Raw genomic sequence first — 24,336 nt, 5'->3', positions numbered from 1 at the left:
ATTGTCCCTGAGCATCCTCCCCACTGCTGGTCCCTCACAGATGTGCTCCTGGATAATTTTCTCAAAGAGCTTCCCCAGGACTGAAGTAAGACTAACGGGCCTATAGTTGCCCTGGTCTTCCTTCCTCCCTTTTTTGTAAAATGGGTACCATACTGGCCTTCTTTCAGTTGTCTGGCACCTGGCCAGAGCACCATGAGTGCTCATAAAGCTGTGCCTGGGCCCCATGATAACCCCTGCCAGTTCCCTCAGCACCCTAGGGTGGAGAGCATCTGGACCTGCTGATTTAAACACAGCCAGCCCCTCCAGAAGATCTGCCTTTTCCTCTGGTGCAGCTACCAGATTGCCAAGCATGTCCAGCAGGGGCCCCATGTTACCTGGTGCCTTCTTCATACCCCCTATGTATTTAAAAAAGGACTTTTTGTTGTCCTTGATCCTTGAGGCTAGCCCTAGTTCCTAGATTAACCTAGGGATTCCATCCTTCCAGAGTTCTGTATTGACATTTCAGGTTGGAGCATGGGGAATGTGAGGGCATGGTGAGCTAGGCCAAGGTCTTGGAAATTAGGTGCACAAACTAACCTGAAAAGCCACTGATGGATGGCATAGGGATGCAGGGTTGCTAGTACCTTCATATCCTGTAGTAGCAATTAAAAATAGTGGCACATAAGCTATTACAGCTTGGATATGAACTTTTAAAACCTTCACCTTGCATGTGCTTAGGGTTGAGTACAGAACTGGTGTTCTAGGAATTGCAGGTTAAACATTTCCTTTTTGCAAAATGTGGTTTAGTTAAAATAAAAATTCCTTCTTAGGAAAGATCAATTTCGATAGAATCTTTTATCAGTCAAATCTGAACCAGATTTTGTAAACTACTTATAGTCTATGGATGAAAAACACTGAATGGGTCTGATCAAAATACACCATATGGTCCTGTACTTATCAGACATTGACAATGTAATGATTTATGTTGGATGTGTACACTGATGCAGATTACGTTGGGACCAGGGAGGGGAATACAGTCAACCCCCACTGAATGCTGTTTCACTTAGCACTATTTCACTATAACGCTCATTTTAACTTAACATCTGATTCCACTTAGTGTACAGCGAGCTTTGTTAAAATGCTCGTGGTCACCATCCTGGGTCATTAAAAACTATTGTGGTCACCATCTTGGGTCATCAAATACTTTTAGTTTCGCTTAATGTTTGGTTTATCAGGAACCAATTAAGAGCGCTAATTGGGGGTTGCCTGTAATGATCAGTTATCCAGGGGCAATTGCCACAATAGGTACTATTACAGTGCTTCACCATTGGTGTGAGTGCAGGTAATAGCTTGTTTGCACTGAGCAAATGATTACCCCAGGATAACTGCAGACAAAAGTCACTTATAGCTCTGTAAGTTGCATGGATGCTGTTTCTTCCTGGGGCTACATTATATTGGATTTTAGTAAGTTACAGCTGTGTAGGTCTATATATAGTGTGTCTGCTCCCTTTTTTCAACTGTTGAAAAAATGATTTACACCGGTATAACTTTGTTGTATATGCAGGGCTTGTAAGACCTAAATGTTTATTGTGAATGCTATTTTTATTTTATGATCTGACATGTGCTCATTTATCCTTAAGAAAAACCTCTTGACTTTTTTAGGAACATAGGACTAGAAGGGGCCTTTCTGCATCTCAGTGGGTGCGTCTACACATGCTATTATTGTGCATGGATAAACACTGGAGCTTATTGCCCTGGACTGTTTTGCTCCTGGGCATGCCATTTGAACGTACGCCCAGGAGCAATTAACTTTGGAGCAATCAGGTCTGGAGTTTATTCATGTGCAACATGTGGAGTGGGTTAGAGCAACCCTAGCTGGCAGTGGATACCACTGGTCAACTTGCCAGCTCAGGGCTGCTCCCCCTGGCTCTACATGCAGTGGACGGGCTGGCTAGGGCATAAGAGTGCTTCAGCCTGGGGCAAGCCAGCCGGTAGCCCCCTCACTGAAGCACCCCTGTGCTCCAGCCAGCCCCTCCAGCATCTACATGTGTGCTGCTGCGGAGTTTTTTACTCTGCAGCGGGATAGTACTTGTATTTACTAGTATTGTATTGTATTTAAGCAGTACTAGCCTGCTGCATAGCAAATTAGTTTAATTCAGTCTAATAGGGGCGCACGTGTAGATGTCGAGGTGCTTACTACATATCTAATTAGTTAATTGTGCAATAATTATCTTGTGTAGATGTGCCCAGTTTCCCCAATTGAAAAATAGTGATAATGATATTTAACTACTTCCATAGAGGAGTTGTGAAGCTGAACTAATCAGAAGACCCTTTGAATCTATTGGAAGAAAGGTGTAAAAATCATTAACACTTTTTATCTAATCAGCGGTATCATCATCATCATCATCATCATTATAATTATTATTATTACAGCTTAACTTTTTCCTTACTTGAGGAACAGTAAGACTTTACCTTTGATTCCAAGTAAAATATTGACTTTTTAAAACTTTATTATATATACTTCTAATTACAGCTATTTTCCAACGTGTCCGGTTCTTTGGATGACCGGGGAATATGCCAGTGCTCTGTGTACCTGCCAGACACTACATTTCCTGTGCAGAAGGTTGAGAAATTGGAAATCATAGCCCAGACCCTGTCGCAGAAATTTGAGAGTGAACTGTCTAAAGTAAGGTATCCTTTTTATGTACCTGCCAATCCTATATTAAGGGAAAAATGGGTAATCTTAAGAGTATAGCAGTCAGCAGCATTTGGTACTTTTCAGAAAAGAGTTGTATAAGAATACAAGGTGATTAAATATAATATATGCAGCCCTATAGCATAGAATTGATTCTTTGCAATGTCACATTGTATGCACAATACTTGCTTGTCTGTGATTCCTGTATACAGCTTGTCCGATAGGAAGCCAGGAACCCTGCATCCTCTGTGTTATTATCTGTATGTATCCAGCTTAGGAGACAGAGTGAGGAAAAGAGGGCAACGGTAAATTCCAGCCAGACTAAAGAAATGGGTAAAAATATATTTCTTGACTCCTCCATAGTCTTAAAAGGTGAAAAAATAAAATATTTCAACATCTGAAGGCCGAGCAATGAGATGATCAAATTATGCATTCTTTTTAAAGACAAATTCCTTAGCCTCATTCTACTTGGGTTCTTTGGTACAAGCATTTAAATCCCACAGAACCCAGTTAAACCCACAAATATCTCAATGGCTGAAGTACCCTGAGTGAAACAGCTTATGAGTACAAGGATCTGTATTTGGCTTATGTTAGGAGAGAAATTCAGAGCTTAAATTTGGTGTCCAGGAGAAAGTGTTTGCTCCAGCAACCAGGCATCTTACGAAATGAAGTGTCCTTGAATTAATCAGCAGAAAAAGGCACAGAACTAAATTATAAATTCTAACCATAAATATTCATAATTCTCTTCTGGTATAATCAAGAACAGATAAGAAGTTATGCATAAAAAACAGAACAACGCGGGGATGCAGGATCCTATGCAGAGATACTTTCAGTTGAAATAATTTGCTTTGAAATAACTGGAGCTAACACGCATTCACTGACACACATTCAATTGTCAGTAGGGATATGAAGAGCAATCTGACAGAAATCTCAGTGCCTTTGAGTATAGGAATTACCTGATCACTTTAGTAGGAATGTATAACTTGACGTTAACAATCTACGAAGACATTGAGGTATGAACACTGAAGTCCCACATTGCTCCCCTTGTGCTCAGTAGCAACATTTTAATTGGCTGCAAGAGGGCAGGCTCAGATCCACAATTCTGCAAAGACTTTTTGATCAGAGAGGACTGACATGAGACCAATCTTCTATGGAAATGCAGCTCTGCAATGAGAGTTTTATCAGAGTAAGGAATAAGTAGTGATAGCTGGAGTTTTAAAGTTTTTTTCAGAACTCTAGCAGCTTTCTTTTTTAAAGAAGTGGTTAGACTCTACTGGCATGCATGATATAGCCCTCTTCAAGTTAATGGGTTAATAGAATCATAGAAAATTAGGGTTGGAAGGGACCTCAGGAGGTCATCTAGTCCAACCCTCAGTTCAAAGCAGGACCATCCCCAACTAGATCATCCCAGTCAAAGCTTTGTCTAGCCACATCTTAAAAACTTCCAAGGGTGGAGATTCCACCACCTCTCTGGGTACCTGTTCAAGTGTTTTACTACACTTCTAGTAAGAATGTTTAGCTAACCTGAACTTGCCTTGCTACAACTTGAGCCTGTTGCTCCTTGTTCTGTCATCTGCCACCAATGAGAACAGTCCAGCTCCATTCTCTTTCGAATCTTCCTTCAGGTAGTTGAAGGTTGCTGTTAACCTCCCAGCATCCTCTTTTCTAGACTATATAAACCCAGTTCCCCCGGTCCTTCCTCATAAGTCATGTCCCCCAGCCCCCTCACCATTTTTGTTGCCCCCTGCTAGACTCTCTCCAATTTGTCCACTTCCTTTCTGTAGTGGGGGACCCAAAGCTGAACATAGTACTCCAGATGTGGCCTCACCAGTGCTGAGTAGAGGGGAATAATCATTTCCCTTGACCTGCTGGCAGCACACCTACCAAAGCAGCCCGGTAAGCCGTTAACTTTCTTTGCAACAAGAGTACAGTTGGCTCAGATTCAGTTTCTTGTCCACTGTAACTCTCAGGTCCTTTTCTGCAGAGCTGCTGCCCAGCCAGTCAGCCCCCAGCCTGTACTGGTGCATGGGACTGTTCCATGCTAAGTGCAGGACTTTGGATTTCTCTTTGTTTGGCCCAATCCTCCAATTTGTCTAGGTCACCCTGAAGCCTAGCCCTACCCTCCAGCATATCTACTCCTCCCTGCTTGGTTTCATCTGCAAACTTGTTGAGGGTACACTCTGCGCCATCTTCCAAGTCATTAATGAAGATGTTGAACAAAACTGGCCTGAGGACTGACCCCAGGGGGACTCCATTTGATACCAGCTGCCAACTAGGCATCGAGCCATTGATTAGTACTCTCTGAGCCAGATGCTCCAGCCAGTTTTCTATCCACCTTTCAATCCATTCATCCAGCCTGTACTTCCTTAGCTTTACTGGTCTCCCTGCATCCACAGAGCCAGTCTGCCTTCTATGATGAGGTATCAGGTTGGTTAGGCATGACTTGCCCTTGGTGAATCCATGCTGACTCTTCCTAATCACCTTCTTCTCCTCCAAGTGCTTAGAAATGGATTCCTTTGGGATCTGCTCCATAATTTTTCCAGGGAGTGAGGTGAGGCTGACTGATCTGTAGTTCCATGGATCCTCCTTTTTTCCCTTCTTAAATATGGGCATTATATTTGCCTTTCTTCAATCATCCAGGAACTCTCCTGATCACCATGAGTTTTCAAAGATTATGGTGCTGTTGCCCGGCAAAGACCAGAACTGCTTTGCCACATGACCTGGCTCTGCAGGGAGCGAGATCTGCACCAGGGTCTCCTCACCATCACTGCCCACTCTGTGCAACCCTGCATCACCGGGGTAGCGCGGGGTGGGCAGCGGTGGTGAAGAGACCCCTGGCACGGATCTCTGCTCCCTGTGGAGCTGAGTTGTGCAGCAGGGGAGCAGTGTACAGCTGATTCCCTGCAAGACTGGTTCTGAAACTCCAAACTTTTCCGAAACATCTCCAAAACATGTCCAGAATGTTTCAGATGCCTCATTTTGTTTCAGAGATTTTTTCTGAGCCTTATGTTTCAATTCAGATTTGGTGTTTCAGGTGCCAAAATGGTCCAAAACATCTCTGAAATGAAACAGCAGCTGAAATTTTGCACAGCCCTAATCCCTTCCTAGCTGCAATTCTAGTTGTGCTTTGGCTGTCCTGATTTCCTCCCTGCATGCCTGAGCAATAGGCTTATGCTCCTCCTCATTATTTTGTCAAAGTTTCCACTTCTTATAAGTTTCATTTTTGTGGCTTAGTTTACTGAAGAGTTCCCTGCTTAGCTAAGCTGGTCTTCTTCCATACTCGCTAGTCTTCCTGCACATCAGGATGGTTTGCTCCTGCACTCTCAGTAAGGCTTCTTTAAAGTACAGCCAGCTCTCCTGGACTCCTCCTTCCCTTAGACTGGCTTCTTAGGGGATCCTGCTCAGGAGTTCCATAAATGAGTCAAAGTCTGCTTTCCTAAAGTCTAGAGTCCTTACTCTGCTGCTCCCTATTCTTCCTTTCCTCAGGATCTTGAACTCAGTGGTCTTGTAGTTGAGAAAATAGGGGTGGATCTACATATGCATTTCAATTATGACACAGAAAACTAATGAACTCTGCTGCAGTTTATTAAAAATAAAAGTATTACCCTGCTGCAGAGGGTATACCCCAATTCATTGCAGTTTGTTCCTTCCTAAAGAGACTGTCTCTCTGATGACTATTCCACTGTATGTCGGTTAGACCCAGTCTTGTTGTTGCTTCTGTCTTCTAATGGAGCAGTGCCAGTGCACATCATTTTAAGATATGACCCTCAGTTTTCAACTTCAGATGTAGACAGTGAAAATTCTTGACCTAACCCAGGGTTCACTGAACTTCATCCTGTCGAGACTGATCAGCCAAGCAGCCTTGCAAAGCATCAAGCTAGATACAGTGTGACAGATCTTACAATGTGATCCCAGGCGAAGAGCCACACAGGGCTCAGAAATGAAAACAAACAAATTAGAGGTTAGTTGAACTACAGAGGTGTTAAAAGTTCTTAAGTATTATGTTATTGGTCTGTAGAAAGAAAAAAGTTACTGAGTATTGCCCCAAAAACCTTTGATTTGGAATAATTTAAAAATGTGGAGAGGAAGGCAGCATGAATCCAGGTGCCTATTTGTACTTGTCCCATGTAAATATATATTTCAAATGAGTTTCTCACCTTTCTAAATGTGTAGATATCCCCCTGGGTATACACTGCCAATATTCTTCTTTGTTCCTGCATACACTTACAAACAAACTAAAGGAATAACAAAAAAAAAAAATAATTTTCCAATTCCATAGCGAGGTAGGCCTGAACCAAAACCCTAGCTCCAGCCCTTGCTTCAATACATTTTGAGGAAGTTCAAATAAGATTTAGTTTTTCAACCTGGACTGATCTTTATGCTGTATGGGCTTTTATTAGATTGTTGTAGAATGTGAAGCAACTAAGGAAACTTCAGGCACAAAGGCTGCCTATACATGTGCTTGGGTGTGGGGGGAAGTTTTAATTAGAGTGGTTCCTGGATAGCTGCTATAGTTAAAACACCACAGTATCACATGTATTAAGTCCCCGTGTTCTTAAAAATGTCCATGGGCTGCTTTAACTCCTTCAGTAAGCTTTAGTTAAAACATCCCTGCTTTAACTAAACTTAAAGTTAAACTTTAACTTTTAAAGAAGATTAATTGAGTCTGCTCTGACATGTTCTAAATAGAATACATTGGAGCATGTATATAGGCAGCCTATATTCTACTATAGCCAGATTTTATTCTATTTGGTATCTAACTGGACTAAGGTACCTAATCCTGATGTGCTGCTGCTGGTGGTAATGGTGGTGGTAGTGGTGGGGAGTCCTCCTTCCCTTACTTGCTTTGTCTTGATTCTTTTTGCAGCTAACAGGAGTTCTTCCCAAGTAAAAACCAAAGCATTGGACCCTTTAAGAGATGCTGTACATGTACTGCAAGTCCCAGATAAACAACCTGATTGAATCTCTAACCTTTTGCCTGATTGTAGGCTGCTAATTCAACAAGCACAGGGGCCCTTTTATAAAATCAGCAGGCAATGAAGTTCACAGATAAAAAGATGCTCTCATATTCCAAATCAGCTCAAACTGTAGGCTGAAAATATCAGGCTAATTTTTCATTTGCAACTTGAACCTTTGCCACTCTAATTATGATTATGAACAAATTAACCTTTAAAATAATGTAGGAATCAGCTCTTCTTCTCAGCATGAGACAGTTTGGCTCACTTTGCGTCCCTTAAAAGAAGGAAGAGAATAGGAACTTAAATGCAGGGGGAAAATGTGCCTTTCTCGGTAGGAGCCACTAAGCCCAGGACATCCTCATGCAATAATAATAATGGGAAAAGAAAGCACGCCTTCCCAACACAGATAAAGACTCTGTCCAAAATAGATTATTCTGTTAGAAAATCCTCCTTGATGCCCACATGTGGGTTGCATGTCAGGTAGGTGAAATCTTGTCATGTGATCGTAGAAGTCAAACTTCCCTGAGGCTGTTGCACTTGCATATGTGACTTTTCAGAATGGTCAGCTCCTGTCACTTCTATCCTAGTTTCATTCTCCACATTTTTCCATTTTATGTCTTCCTGCTGCTTCTTCAGCCCTGCTCCTCCATTGTCCATCTGTATGTTGGAGGACTGTTGGTTTGTATGCTGAGAAACCCGTGCTGATAAATACCAAGGGCAATAAATGAACATTATAGGTTTTTTTCCTTGCCCCTTTCATGGCCTTAGTGTGCTAGCACTTGAAAGAAGAAAACCTTAGCAGGAATTATTCTGGAATATGCCTAAAGTAGCTTCATTCTAGTTCTGTAAGTGTGCAAGTCCTGTGCACTATTTATATACTTCATCTAAGGTCTCTAGCTTGACCACTAATGATTATCGATGTGTATCCTAAAATGTGGTTTACGTGTTGGGTTTTTGAGAGGATGTGTTGGCCTGTCTGAGAGGATCAGGGACAATCACCCAAAGACAGAATCAAGGTATGGACAGAAAATTATAAATCTCAATGCACTTTGCATTAGTTTTGCGAACTGATGCACACTGCATTTCATTATGTCATGGACTGAGATAGTATGAACAAGGGGTAGCCCAAACTCTAGGCTTCCATTACTGGACCCAGCCACCAGGTGACCAGAGAGCAAATAATATCATGTTTGTGTTAACGAAATGGTTATGTCTAAATGGTCTAAGGACAAATGAAGTCTGCAATTTATGCAAATTAATAAATTCTGGAGCTTATAGCTCTGGAGTATTTTTTTCATTCTGGGTGCTCTTTTTGAATGTGTGCCCAAAAGCAAAAATCTCTGGGGCATATTGATCCAGAATTTATTCATGCACATCACATGGAGCCTGGTTGGAGCAGCCCATGCTGGTAGGGGACCCAGGGGGTCAGGTTGCTAGCCCAGGGCTGCTCCAACCCAGCTTCAGCTTCTGCAGAGGGACTGGCTGGGGTACAAGGGTGCTTCAGTGAAGCGGCTCCTTGCTGGCTAGCTTTGTGCTGAAGCATCCTGTGCCCCAGCCAGCCGGGGCAGCATCCTCACATGTGCTGGTGTGCATGAAAAAACTCTGCAGCACGTATTTACAAGTATAACCCTGCTGCAGAGTTTATTAGTTTTGTGCATCCTAATAGTGGTGCATGTATAGATGCCAAGACTTTTACTGTGCAGTTATTTAGTCATTAAATGTCTCATGTAGGCATGCTCAATATAACTTATACCAGTGGAGTTTTACACCCATTCTTTTAGAGGTAATTATCTACTGGACTGAGTGAAACTCCCTTAGTTTAGCAGTTTGTGCCCTCCATTTGCTATATTTTTATTGGTTGTCTAACCAGCCTCACAGCCATAAGACCAGTGTTTACAAAGTGTTAAGGATGAATGGGTCTAACTGCCATACAATGGAACAGTCATCAGAGAGACAGTCTCTCTGGGGAGGAACAAATGTCCAAACTGAATTAAAAGGGATCATGGTCTTATCACAGAGAGCAGCTGATTTGTGGTAACTGTCCATCTGCCTGCTTTTAACTCGGAGTAAGTGACAACTACACTGTGGCAAACCTATTTTACTCATGCAGAAAAATGCTTTAAAGGGGTCATGTGCCTTGGGCCAATATATGGTTTAGTTATCCCTTAGCCTGAATTTTTACAGGATTGGGAGTAGATTCCAATGTATACAGATTGGGAATAGATGACACAGACAGTTAGATTCTTGCTAGGATAAATCATTGTATGTCTATTAGAATCTGTAGGACCATCCCAAATTTATGCCAGCTCAGGATCTGGTCCATATTTGGGTTTGAAAACATGTTTAGAAATCCCAGTTGAAATGCATGGGAATGCATAAATTGTATGTCTGAGAACGTAACATGGTTCATGAAATATTTTCTATATGTATAAGGAATCACGCACAAAGAGTTTGTTCTGATTTGGAAAGTAGCTGAGATACGGTTGCATAGAAAATTACGATTCTGAAAAGAGTATTTTCTTATCTTAGGCTCTGCTTTTTCAAGTAAATCACTGAGATTCAATACCAAGACACAGAATTATAGGCTGAATTGATCATATCTATCCAGCATGAGTATATATGAACTACTTACTAAAGTATTAAAGTCCAGTACCAGCATACACTGGATTTAGTGTAAACCTTGGAAAGAATTATTTAAAGGAGGTTTCTTTTGCAGTTGTTCCAAAGTCTCAGTTGGGAATCTGGACAGGATAACGTAAGGACAGTAGAGCAGCAAGGCTTTAGTTTTAATAAAAACTCTCCCCATGTCAAAATTTTAAAAGAACATCTATGAGCTGTGGCCTTGTTTAAAATGGAACGGAAACATTATTGACAGATGAAAAACATTTTAATTCATGTTAATATCATGCAAAAGTGATTAAATTGATTTTTAAATTGTTGGGCTGAACATATTCATAAGCAATTTCAGACAGAAAGGCAAGATTTAAAGGTATGATAAACATCTGAAAATAGGGGCATATAATAGACATGTATTCTTAGGCCATAATTGCAGAGCTACTAGTGGGACATATTAGTAGCTGTTGAGAGATTCTTCAACTTTTGCAGGGCCATCAGAATCATTTAAAGGCAAATGGCACATTTTCAGTAGTAAGAAACATATAGAATACAGAATTATATTTTTTCCAAACTGTTAATTTTTGTGTAACTCTGATTTTCTAGAAAATATTCCAAATCTATAAGAAGCCTTTGACATTGCTCTTTACACCATTTGCACAGTGACCTTTGCATTAGCAGATATATATTTTGAAAGTATATTTATCCAACCATCTGTTTAAAGGTTCCACAGCTGAAGAACTGGCTGTATAAGTTATTCAAGCTAAAGGTTGAAAATATTTTTTCATCTCAAATAGCTTTAGTTTAAACTAGTTTTGGGATGGATAAAGTGCTGTATTTTAAAAAGTATGTAAAGCTAAAACTGTACTTTTTAAGGGGTCCAAAGAGCTCTACTTAAGAAAAGAGTTGCATCAAATATAAAACGCTCTCTGATGGAGTGTTCCTTGCAGTCAGTGGAAAGAAATGTCAGCATTTGGAGACCTCGCTCAGATTTTTCAGGACACTAATATTTTTCAGTTAAGTCCTTCATATTAAATTACCACTGCAGTTATCTGTTAGAATCCGGCCCCATAAATTCTACACAAAACTGGTATAAAAGTTATCTTCCAGGCTAGGGACAGACATTACACTAAAACTGGTTTAAGTGATCATAAACTGGTTTAAAGCTGCAATTGAACAGATATTCAATGCACGCAAACCAGTTTGAAAATGGCTGAAACTGATTTGAGATGAACCTGATTGAATGTAATATCAGACTTAACTGATTCGGCTCAAACCAGTTTATGCAATGTCTATCCCAGACCTCTTCTTGGTTTAAGTTAAACTAGACTCCCACAGCATCCCAGCATGCTCTATGGGCTGGACTCTCTGCTCCACCTGAGGGCTGGCCCCTACCCTCTGCTCCCTGGCTGGAGCTCTGGCAGAGACTGCAGGCGTCTGCCTGGCTTCCCATTGCTCCCTGCTAAGCAGGGATTCCCCCCTCCCCTCTTTCTTACGCAGAAACCTCTCAGTATTAGCTAGCTTACCACATGCTGGCTATGGTGCTGTAGCAGACAGGACAAAGGTAGACAGCACTGTGCCCATTTAGGGCTTTTTGGAGCTAATCAACAGGTAGCTGTGAAACTTTTGTTTTCTTAATGGGCTGATAAACACTGAGTTAGGGGTCATAAATACTGTGCCTGGTGGGTGCTTGGAGGGAGGACCCCTCTCTAACCCTTCAGGGGCCTGGCCATGCCGTCCTCAGCTCAGCACTGAGGAAGAGAAGGGAGGGCTGCTCTAGCGCCCCCCAACTTCTAGCCGGAGCCACTGCAAGTATGTGCTGACATTCCTTCAGTTCAGGGGGGATGTCTGTTCAGTTACAAACTGGCTTAGCCTAGCCAGGTTAGACTAACCTGTCAAGATTGAATCAATTCAGACTCTGTGTTTTTGAATGTCTGTCCCTAGCTCTACAGGAAACATGGATGAGGAATAAAAATTTATCCACAAATTCTGTTCTCAGTTATACCCAAGTAATCCTTATGAGACTTCAATATGGTTGCACAGATCTAAACAGGAGCCAAATTTAGCATTTTATGTACATGTAGCCCTGATGCCACTTGTGTGTATGGAATAAAGATGTCAAGCATCCATGTTATATTTGCTAACCTGAACTGGAAAATGTGCTTACCTTTTAGGTTACACTGTACATGAAAACAGTAGAATTGTATGAACAAAAAATCCAAAATCTAACTATAAGGTTGGAATTTATGGAGAAGACAAGTGGTTCCTATACTGAATTGGACTTCCAGTTACTGAAAATGGAAATCATAGAAATGGAGAAGCTAATTACTCAGCTGAAATCGACACTTGGTGAAAGTAATGTGATCGTTGAGCAACTATATGTGGAGGTATTGGAAGAGTGCTATTGAGCCATTCAGGTTCAAATTACAATTTTTTTTCTTGGTTATATCACTACATTATTACATTGTCTCCAGTTGTTGTCAGTGGAATTATTCTGGATTTTCCTTGGTGTAATTTAAAATAAATCTATATTTTTTTCTTTATATATGGCAGAAATGAAAACTAGAACCTCCTTTTCATTCATGTACCTGAAAGCTAAAGTTCTTGAATGCCCTATTGAATAAAAGTGCTGACTAAATTATTTAATAAATATTAATCTGTAGGCTCCCCTGGCTGTCAGCTGCTGCTCCTTAACTCAAATAATTTAAAAGTTAACTTCTCATGACCATGATAGTAGCCCAATAAATATAAAATCAGGAACTGGAAAAGACTCACCTTCCCAACATACAATTAATCACATTTTCAAGAGTGTCATTTGTCACTCACTTGGAATGAATAGTGACAATAAAGTAAAGCAGTTAATAGATAAAATATAATGAATTTCTTCGTGGTCCTCTTTAGCCATGGATAAGAGAATATTTTATTTACTTGGGGAGGTAACATTTCAAGGAAAGGTTAATATTGGGGTAAGCATTAGTGGACAGGAATAGCATTCCTGTTTTCATGCATGGAGTTGGACAAGATGACCTTTGAGGTCTTTTGCAACCCTATGAGTCTATTATTTTTATTGCAATATTTTGCATTATGGTACATGATTGAGTTTCAGAATTACAAGCATTTTCTTGTTAGACATAATCAAACTTATTCTAAAACATAATCAAACATATGTTAAAAGCTTATTCTGTAGCATCTACTGTGAAATGATAAACCCTGCCTAAAATGATTACAGAATTTAATTCTAAACTTTTGTTTGTCTAGATCAAGAATCTGACTCTCATAGTGAATGATATGGAATCAATGGACACAAACAATATCCTTGCAATTCGTCGGCAAATTGTGTATCTGCAGAATCAGTTGAAGGCGTGTGAAGAGCACAGCAATAAGACTACAGAAGTACCCTATTTCCCACCAGGTAAGCATTGCTTTTATTGACCACATATGAAGAAATGTGAGAAGTGGAGGAAGAGCAAATTAATTGATTATTAATATTAAATATAATGAGAATGATAACACACAGCACGAGACATTTACCAGATACCTACTCACATTTTGACAGTGGGTTAATATGAAAAGTGAGAACTGAAGAAAAGTGCTTTAATCAATTCTTACTATTTCCCACCTAGAAAGCAGCAAAAAAGCATGAAAATTTGTACTGGCCTCTTTTATAAACACTTTCTAACTGTGGGAACATTATGGGTTTTCTGACCAGCTCTGATATTACTAGCTTCCATGGAAGTGTTCTGGACCTTGTGGATTTCACTTTCCTGTTACTTGAGAAACTTTTGAGCAGCAGTGGCTACACTGACGCTGTTTGTATGCAAGTTCAAGCCTAGTTGTGTGCTACATAGGGCTCACATGCAGAAGATTCATCTTGACCCTGAAGGCTAGAGATATAGGCTGCCTATACATATGCTGGAGGGTGGGGGAGTGGGGCATTTTAATTGGAGTGGTTCCTGGAGAGCCCTTGCACATTTCAAAACAGTCACAGGGTGCTTATATAAGGCTCATTCAATGAGGTTTAGATAAAATACCCCTGCAGCCATTTTGAAATGCGTGGGGGTTCAAACACATGATGGTGATGTGATGCTGGAGCATTCTAATGAGAACATGGAGCAGACTCGATTAATTGAGTTCTAATTAGAACGTGAACAAGCACATAATAGACTGCCACCAGAGGTGGTTCAGGCACCTACTTTGAACCCCTTCAAGAGACATTTGGATGTTTCTCTTGCTGGGATCCTATGACCCCTGCTGACTTCCTGCCCTGGGCAGGGGGCTGGAGTCGATGATCTTCCGAGGTCCCTTCCAGCCCTAATGTCTATGAAATCTATAGAAACCCATAGGCTGAAATCCTGGATCTACTGAAGTCAACAGTATTTTTACTGTTCTCTTCAGTGGAACCAAGATTTTCTCTTAATTCTTTTTTTTTTAACAAAAAAGCAGCTTCACCTCAGTGGACATTAATAGTGTATTTACCTCTGGGAAACCTTCCCATGCACTAATGAGAGTTTTTCAAGCCCTGATAATCCCTTGTATATATTTATATGGTTTCTATTTTTTTACAATTGTTATAAAAGCGAAAGATCTTTTATGTATATAAAACTGTTGGAGAAGAAATCTGGTTTTCCCTTCATCCCTGATAATTTGGTTAACAATCAGAAGGGAGCCAGACTAACTGGGGAAGGTTTGGGGAAGGCACTTTCTAATATACAGATAGTGAAGCTATACTGCCTACAAGGGCTAGTCTCTCATCACCTTCAGGTTAGTTAGTTTAGGTTTCCCATTGGAAGGACAGATAAATTGATAAGAGAAAAAGCTTCCCCTTGCTTCAGAAAACTTTCCTTAATGACCTCCTTGGAGTTATGCCAGCACTTTAGGCAACGACTTCCGCTCATTTTTGACAGAAAATACGAACACCACCATGTCTGGGGGTCAGACAAAAAAAAATATCCTACATTCAAAAAACTTTAAAGGCCTTCTATAATCCTTAGAAAAGGCTTAACATGGTTCAGTGAAAAATTTAGTGTTTTTAAAGTATTTGAAGGGCATCTCATTGATTTATTGAGGGTGATGGTGTGGAGAGAAAAGCTGCCTCTTTCTTCTCAGCCTAACTTCAGTTAGCTTTTATTACAGCTGAAATGTACTAAAGTCTTTAACAATAGCGTTGTGTACTTCAGGGGTGTATGGCTGCGTGTGACTTCTTCCCTGGTTGACTTGACTGTAGCTTGTTTGTTCAGTGCAGTGGCTTTCATAGTGCAGGGAATGACTTGGAAAGCTAGATTCTCAGGTAGTATAAACTGTCACAGCTCCACTGACTTCAGCTGAACTGTGACAATTTACATGAGTTGAAATCTGGCTGTAGATGACCTCCAATGCATGGCTATGTAGAGAAATTCTCCATGGCACAGCTGGGCTGCCACCTAGTTAAAAATGTTGGGAGCAGGCTGGGAGTGTGGTCTCTGGGTCTACTATTAGGCAAACTCAGTGGTTATAATTCCATTTTGAGGGAAGTATTTAGTGACATGATTTCTCCACTGGCTGGGGCTGGAATAGTGGCTGTGCCCTGCCTATTAGGTAGGGTGACCATATGTCTCAGTTTGGTTCAGACAGTCCTGGATTTCAGAGGCCTGTTCCACCTGGCTATTGAGAATTACAATGTGCATTCCAGAAATGCAGCAGTTGCAGGACATAGTTTGGCCAGGAGTTGGTGCAGCACGAAGCCTGGCATGCTGCCCCATCCCTACCTACGTGGGAGAGTATAGGGTGGATGGGGGAGGAGGGTTGTCCTGGATGAATGTCCTGGCTGTCCTGGATTTCCTTATGATCAGCTTTGTTAGGGAGTGCAGCTGCTCAGATAGTAGGCTATGTAAATACTTAGATTCAGATCCCCACTCTAAGCTTGTTTCTCTTGGCTTCATGTGCTTGGTGGAGAGGGATAAGTGGGCAGGTATATTCATTCTTTGTGCAGCAGGCAGCAGTTTTCATTTCATATTGAACTGCTGGAAACTTTCTAGACTGACTGCGTGCAGTATGGAACGTATTCTTCACTGAGACAAGTGGGAGGGAAAAGGCGCCGCACAGGAACTTGGGGTGAGTGAGTGCATTGGGTTTTCTGGATGGGTCCTTCTGGAGGCTTCACATGGGCTGCCGAAGCTTCCAGTGCTCATTTCCATATCTGAGGACAGATTTCCAGACATTTTCTTCACAAGCTTGCTTGCACTTGAGTTCCTGCCAAACCATTCAGCCTTCCTCTGCTTTTCTTTGATACTCTATTTATAATATTTGTATTAAATTACCTCTGTTCTGTTTGCAGATATCCCCTATCCCACCCACCCACCCACCCACACACACGCGCGCACATGTGCACACATAAACATATGTGTGTGCATATTTTTGTGGTAATGTGGACTTGGGAGAGATGGGAAAATCTCCACATTGTCTAAGACCATGAGTTGAAGGAGAATGTAATGAAAGATACTCACTATGTTAGTGTTTTGAATGTGGCCCTCCCTCAGACACTGTCTCTCCAGAGGGCATGGGGGGCTTGTTCTTAAGCAGGACATCAGAAAGAAAGCGGTGTGCGCCAATTTCCTTGCCCTCTGATTGCAGGTTTCTAAATCTGAATCCCCCTGAGCTGGGATTCAGACAATGCATGTATAATAAAAAACCCTTTAAGTTATGATTCCTGCTACACTCCCCAGAAATTGTCTGTATTTATGGCAGAAATACTTATCCAAACTCTACCATCCCTTTGACAAACTGAATGGCTGTCTCTCTTTTGTGCTGATTTCCACCAACTGCATCAGGACAGGTGGATAGAGATGACGGCTCAGTAATTTGTTCATTGAGGGCTTAGCAGCAGGTTTTGTCGCATCTGACTAAAGTGATTTGAGAAAGTCAGCAGAGAGGGGTGAGTCAGAGGAGACGCTGACGGGCAAATGGAAGAGCAAAGCTGCTTTTTTTGTTGTTCCTTCAGGAACTAATACCAGATTTTAGGTTACTGGTAAACAGCTCTCACCAGGGAGAGGTCTCTGTTTCAGGATCATGCTGATTTCATTTACCCCAGGCCTCAGTATGCAGACTAAGTCTTGAACTAATGCGGGTTTATGAGTTATCGTTGGAAAGATCAGTGCTTAAGTTACTACCAACTTTCATAGCGTTGTAGTACCAGATAGTTTCAGGGCATCATTACAAACACGGGCTCAGTTCTGCAGTGTCTTCCATGTGAATTAGACCCCTGTGCCCATGTGCTGCCTTAGCGATACTAGGGGAAGCCAACGGGGCTGTGAGGGGCTGTGTGCAGCAATCAGAAGGAATAATACTGTGCCCTTCCCAGAGAAGACTATTTTGTAAGCCTGGCTCTGCTATCCCAGGAGCTGCTCAGAAAAAAATTGTGGCTCAAACAGTTACAAATTTCTTCTGATTTCCTCTTCTCTCTGGGAATGTTTGGAAGTAGGGGATGGTGTAGCCATTCACTGCTAAAGCTACCCCTAAATTCCATGTATAGCTGGGAATCTGGCTCTCTGAGGATGTAGAGCTAAGGCTCTGCCTATTCCTGTCGTCTCCACACCTCTTCACCGTCCATAAACTCAGGAGGCAGGCATGCTGCCCTCCAGTCCCTTGCATAACCACACCCAAGATGAATCACTTGCTACGAAAGAATAGCATACGTTCTTGCCCCCTTCTACCTTATTCCCCACATGAATATCAGCCTGCCTCAAAATTTAGCTCTGATGGAGAGACAAAATATGCCATTCACACACCAGGATTTCAATTAGCTCAACACAGTGAAGATAGGAGGAAGAAAATATTGAATAATTCACGCAGAAACATTTCAAGTGTCTCCTAATATTTACAAGATTACACAAGACTTTGGCTCTTTTGTGGATTTTTTCCAGACCATCCAGACAAGGGCGGGAAGTTTAGATTAAATACACAACAATAAATTTCTCTGAACTGTGCAGAGGACAGATCAGCTTCCAAAACATATCTCAGATTTAAAAAAAAAAAAAATTTCTGAAAGAGTTTTCAAAAAATCGAAATCAAGCATAGGCTGTGTGGCACCTCCAATAATTCTTGATAGCATTAAAACTGAGCAGGCTTCTAACTTTAATAATTCATTGTTTCATAAATAAAAAACAAACAAGCGTTCAGCAGAGAGATCTCTTTAAGGGAAGAAATAATAATTTATTATTTCTTTTGTAAAAAAGGTCTCTCTGCTGTATACACATTTGTTTTTTATTTATGAAACAATGTATGAATTATTAAAATCAAGCTGGAATGGTGTTCTGTTTAATGACAAGAAAAATGGTTTGATGTTGCATATATATGAGTTCAATAATGCTTCAGTACCTGCAAGGTTTGGTGCAGTGTCTTTCTAAGTAGATCAACGTTTTTGAGATGTATTTAATAACCATTTAATTCTGAGATAAGATTGCTGTGATTTAAGTGCCATAATAGATTCAATATGTTCAGAGTTAAAAACGAGCTATAATGCCGGTGGTACCAATACACAATAGAGATATAAAGCAAACTGTTCAAAATGATGCATAGAGCTGCCAAACTGCAAACCATTTTGCATTCTTGTCTGCATTATCTTTCTTACATTGCATTAACCAATACATAAGCACCTCCAAGCATCTGTGTCCCTGGCAAGTACTGTGGCCATGTCATTAGCTATCCTAAGTGCCATTTCTGAAGATTCAGCCTGACTGGATGAGCAGTGGTTTCTCTTGTGTTGTATTTGGAAATGAATGTCTCTGTGGTCCATCCTTAGTCAGGAAAGCACATAAGCATGTGCAGATCCAAGCCAAGGATGCTGATTTGCAATGCTGAATTGGAACTGTAGTTGACAGCATTTTTCATTAAAAGAAGAAAATTCAGCTCACCTTCCAACAGAGAACTCCAGGGGTAGAAGACTGATCAGTGGCATGAAAAGCCCTACAAATTCTTGGTACTTACCAAGAAAAGTATGACCAAAGTGACAAGTGGATGATGCAGTGATTCAGCACTCAGCGAGCTCCATAAGCAAGCACCTAATTCAAATCTGATCCCATCCACATCAGGGACTCTCAGGGAGGTTAGTGGGTGAGTTCTTTCTCCACACAATACGTTTTGGCACAAGGGATCAGGCTGGGAACAGACATGAGGGAAATATATACAACTGTGAGAAAGAAGTAGTAGGGCTTCTTAGAGGAGGAAGGCAGGCAGAGTTTTATTCCTCACAAGTATTCACGAAATACCACGGTTACAGCTAACTACACATTCTCAGTAGTTTCTGCAGAATTATTAGGATTCCTAGGAAAGGCCACAGAGAAATGACAAATGACTCTAGACCAGAGGCAGTTCAGCCCTCTCTCTAAATACTGATAAATCATCCTGCAGGGGTTCATTTGGATCCCTCTGCCCTGGAGCAGTGTTTGGTATTTGGCAGACACTAGATTCTCCAGATGGCAAGTGCTTTCCAATCATTCCCATCTGTTTGTGAGCTGCTCAGGAGATGTTTCTGCTCACAAGCCCAGGCATCTTTGAATCTTGTGTAGGTAGTAGCTGCTGAAGCTTCCATATTCTGATCCACAGATGTTCTTCAACACAGCTTAAGCATGGACCAGCTAGTGGTGGGAAAGGATACTTCTGTCTCTATATGGGTATTGTTTGTCCTCTGCACTAAGACTTATAATCATATATCATATTAAGAAGTGCTCTGGACACTTCTTCTGGTCTCATCACAGGCTGGCTAATCACTCAATATATTCTAAATAAAAATACAAGTGACTTGCTTCAGTGGCATCTTAACTAAAGAAGTGTGCTACAGTTACCTTGATCTAGGTGTTAATGATGTCAACAGCCATCACCATGGTCAATTAACTGAAACGTGACATTCAAGTCTTGCCTGGCTTCTGCTGTAAGAAGAAACATACTCTAGTAGTTAAAGCACCTGACAGAATCAGGAAATCATGGTCCTGTTCTTGGAAGGATCACTAACTTGCTGTATTAGTGTGTGCAGGTCATTTAGCAGTGTCTCTGTTACCTGAGGTCACCATATTTTTAAAATAAAAATCTGGGTCACTTCAGTGACAACTTCTCTTAAGAGTTATAGAGTCAGGCAAAAGTACACCTTAAAAAACAGTGTTAGTGTTGCTGGTGGCAGTTTCTGATTCACCAGACATCTGTATATTTCTGAGCAGAAATATTTTTCCAGTAACTTTGTGTTCTGGCTTCATCAGGACACAATAGACAAGTGTGACTGACATTCACCTTGAGCCAAAGAACTGCGTTGAAGAACTGCTAATGTCCAAATGTGTTCAAATTTACGCTTCATTCCCAAGCCTATTCATCACCCTACATGCTCATGCCGCTGGGCTGTTTGGTCTTGGTAAACACAGAGCAAATTCTGTTGATAAGAGTTATACATCCTGAACAAGACTTGTGCAGCAATAAATAAAATAAACAATTTGATGGATGAAATACAAAAAATAAGGATCAGTGGTCCTGAAAGATGTTCTTGGGACATTGTATGAAAACCCAGGACTGTCCTGGTTAAACTTGGGCATGTGGTCTTGGGGGAACTGAGGTACCTATACTTTATAGGGCTGTAGTGAGATTGGGCCTATTAGTGTCTGCGATTGATCTAAGGGCCTCAGATGGAAGTCACTGGCCATATCTACACGAGATGCTGACTGCGCAGTAGCTTGTTGCTGACTGCGCAGTAGCTTGTTACTACTGTGCAGTAGTGTCACGGAGCATGAATTGCAATGTACTTGGCTATGCAAGTACTAAATGACTGCGCAGTAGCAACTGCGCAGTAGGCATCTTGTATAGACATGGTCACTGTGAAGCATTGCTTTAAAGCTGTGATTTTGACAGCAGCATGCTAATCTGAAATGAGCCGCTGGAACTGCTGCTTCTGTTTACTTTCCCTCCTCCTCCTAGAATTCCCTGATGTACAGAGGCAGGGCAGCATCACTAATTACCTCTCACTGATGTACAGTGATTTAAGAGTCTCTTTTCCCCTTTCCCTGTCTCCCATATTTTCATCCTGAAATTGAATAGTATGTGTGATTTCATAGCTTATCTTGTGCGTACCTTTGATACGTGGAAACAGAAATTTGGTTGCATATTTGGAATGGCAAACTGATCACTTGTTTTTCCAAGTGTGTACTGACTAAGTGCGTACTGACAAAGGGTATTGATGTCTATAATTTGTTGCTGTTGCTTTTTCACCATGAACATGGTTCAAGTGAATTGTGAAAGTACAATTCTACTGATGTAAGTTGCACTGCTTTAGGTTTTGTCTATTTCCATCCTGTGGTAGCTGTTTGCTAAAGGGCATGTTACAGCAAGGAGCAATAATACTTGTCTACTGCCAGCAACTACCCTGCAGTAACTGCTTATCCATCTTCCCATTATCCAGGTGTAATGTACACAAAACTGATGTAAATTATACCAGGGTATGCGTTTTTCTGAAGCAATGACAGTAGTGAAAGCAGCACAGATGTGCTTTTTACATAGCGTAAACACTAATGCAAACTGAATCTTCTACAATCAAAATATGCATTTCTGTTCTTTTCAGCAAAATGAGTTCTTAAAAAGGACTGCATAAAAGCCTGTTTCATAAGCATACCAATTTGAAACCCTGTATTTTCTCTTTGTTTTCAGGTAGCTGTGCTCATGGTGGAATTCTCAATGTCAGCCAACCCTACAATATACAGTTGAACTGGAGAGGATTTTCCTACAAGTATGGTGCCTGGGGAAGGGATTACTCTCCTCTTACCCCTGTGAAGGACCTTTACTGGGTTGCACCTTTGAATCCAGATGCAAGATACTTAGAATATTACAGACTTTACAATTCCTATGACGACCTGTTGTTACACAAAAATCCTAGAGAGTACCGAGTGGCATTTGGGGAAGGCAGTGGCACTATAGTTTACAAAAATTTCATGTACTTTAATTATTATGGTTCGAGAGAGATAGCCAAACTTGATTTAAATACAAATACCATAGTTTTGAGGAAAGCTCTGCCAAATGCTGTTTATGGTAACCGTTTCTCTTATGCTGGTGTTGCGTGGCAAGATATGGACTTCTCTGTGGATGAGAATGGATTGTGGGTAATTTATTCAACTGAGGCCAGCACTGGTAACATTGTGATTAGTAAACTCAATGAGACCTCACTTGATGTGCTAAATACTTGGCAGACAAAACAGTACAAGCCATCTGTTTCCAGTGCCTTTATCATATGTGGTGTTCTATATGCCACAAGAACTTTGAACACCAGGAAAGAAGAAATCTTTTATGCTTATGACACAAAGACTGGACAGGAAAGTCAAATCAGTATCATTGTGGATAAAATGTTAGAAACAGTCCAAAGTATCAATTACAACCCCAGTGACCAAAAGCTTTATGTTTATAATGATGGCTACCTTATTAGGCATGATCTAACCTTTAAATCTATGTTACAGTAATATGAATATATAGAAGAGTTGGACCATTACAGGTCTGATATTCCTCTGGACAATATTAATGCTAATTTTAGGTTTGCTCTGAAGAGAACTAGCAATTGGGCATGGGGTTTAGTATGACAAATAATTCCACTGAAGAGATAACTTATCATAATAAATGCTATACCTGGGAATTACTGTTTGCAAGATGGGGTTCTTCATGTTTTAATTAGTGCTTTAATACAATGATGATAGGTGAATGCCTATTTTGATGTAACAAAGAGAGGCTGAAACTGCATTTCCTCATAATTCTTCAAAATATGGAAGAAAAAGAATTCCCTTATATATAGGTCTCACATACTGCTAAATAAAATATATAACATTGCTGCCATATACCGCTAAAGGATTAAAGTTAGAAGAGAATTAAGACTTGATCTATGAAGAGAACTCATAGATTAAGATGAAATGCTAGAAAGGCCATTGCTATATAATAATTCCTTTCTTGCAATCTGCTAAGGTATTTAGACAGCAGGACTACCCTACATCACTTTCTTAAAAGCTGCACTCCAGAAGGCACCTGCATATATTAACAACCTTAAATAGTTACATGTTCTCAGCGCTATGTCCTTGGGGCTTGATCGAATGCTAACTGAATACAATGGACATATTTCCATTGACCCCAGTGATCTATAGGCGAGGTCTTTTATGCATGCCAGATGTTGCACTAGAACAGAACCTATGTTATCTGCATGCTTCCATTCAGCCTTTTTTGGCATTCTGTAATTAGGTTAATCTGAACTCAATTAGCCTGGAGTCAAATTCATTCTTGGTGCAACTCCATTAGCATCAGTGAGAGAATCCAACCTATGCTATTTATATCCCATAATTCTGGATGCTTACTTTACTTTTATTTACTGTTTCTAAAAGGTTTTTCTTCATTGTCAATATCTGCCCCTTAATCATGTGAGAAAATATTAAATAAGGAGCTGCCCAGTTACAAAAATGCTATGAATGTTGTATTTCTTTTATTAGATGCACAGTAATGTCTTTGCCCCAAGACAAATCTGCATAAGTAGATGTAAATGATTCATTTTTGCTTAATAAATAATTATTTTGAAAATTCAGCTTGGGTTCTGTAGCCTTTTGAGTCATGTTGTAACAAATGGGAAACTTTTGAGTCAGCAGGAAGGCAACTTGACCAAACCTTTGAAACAGAATCATTCCACTCATTTGGCTTCAAGTGCTTAAACAGCTCCTGGAAAAACATGAGCTGTGAATCAATATGTCAGCAAGCATGTAAGAGAGGCTTTATTTCCCTGTACAGATATATGCTGGTTGGTTTGGTTAAGATTCTCCACCAAGCTGCAATTCTTCTTGAGAGGTCTGAGGCTGATGAGTTGATGACACATGTTTAAGCCAGGTGCTGTCACTTATCAGGTATCAGCATCTGTTTCCTGAAAATGTGCCAAGTGAATTTGAAAACCACTGAGTTGCTGATGCAGTAATCTGATCAACCAGCATAGTTAACATTGGTTGGTAAATAATCCACAGCAGCCCAAATGAATCTCTGTTTAATAAAAGAAAAGGCAGCAGTTTCATTTTCTCTCCACATTTGAGGGGCTGGGTGGTGTTAATTATTTCAATAATTACCATG

At 40.7% G+C, this 24,336-nt stretch overlaps 1 protein-coding gene across 1 annotated transcript in view; it reads left to right on the top strand.

Moving 5' to 3' along the window:
- Positions 1–23,803, top strand: part of OLFM4 (olfactomedin 4) — a 31,125-nt gene extending 7,322 nt beyond the window's left edge. The window contains exons 3-6 of the mRNA XM_019529825.1: positions 2,513–2,665; positions 12,420–12,632; positions 13,504–13,657; positions 21,904–23,803. Coding sequence (XP_019385370.1) covers positions 2,513–2,665; positions 12,420–12,632; positions 13,504–13,657; positions 21,904–22,706 — 1,323 coding nt within the window. The 3' untranslated portion in view covers positions 22,707–23,803. The remainder of the gene's footprint in view (positions 1–2,512; positions 2,666–12,419; positions 12,633–13,503; positions 13,658–21,903) is intronic.
- Positions 23,804–24,336: the final 533 nt, after the last annotated feature.

This window comes from Crocodylus porosus, unplaced genomic scaffold (genome assembly GCF_001723895.1).
Source record: "Crocodylus porosus isolate Cpor-Errol unplaced genomic scaffold, CroPor_comp1, whole genome shotgun sequence".
Classification (NCBI taxonomy): Eukaryota; Metazoa; Chordata; order Crocodylia; family Crocodylidae; genus Crocodylus; species Crocodylus porosus.
The sequence above is the reverse complement of the archived record's forward strand: the minus strand, read 5'-3'. Positions and strand labels throughout refer to the sequence as shown.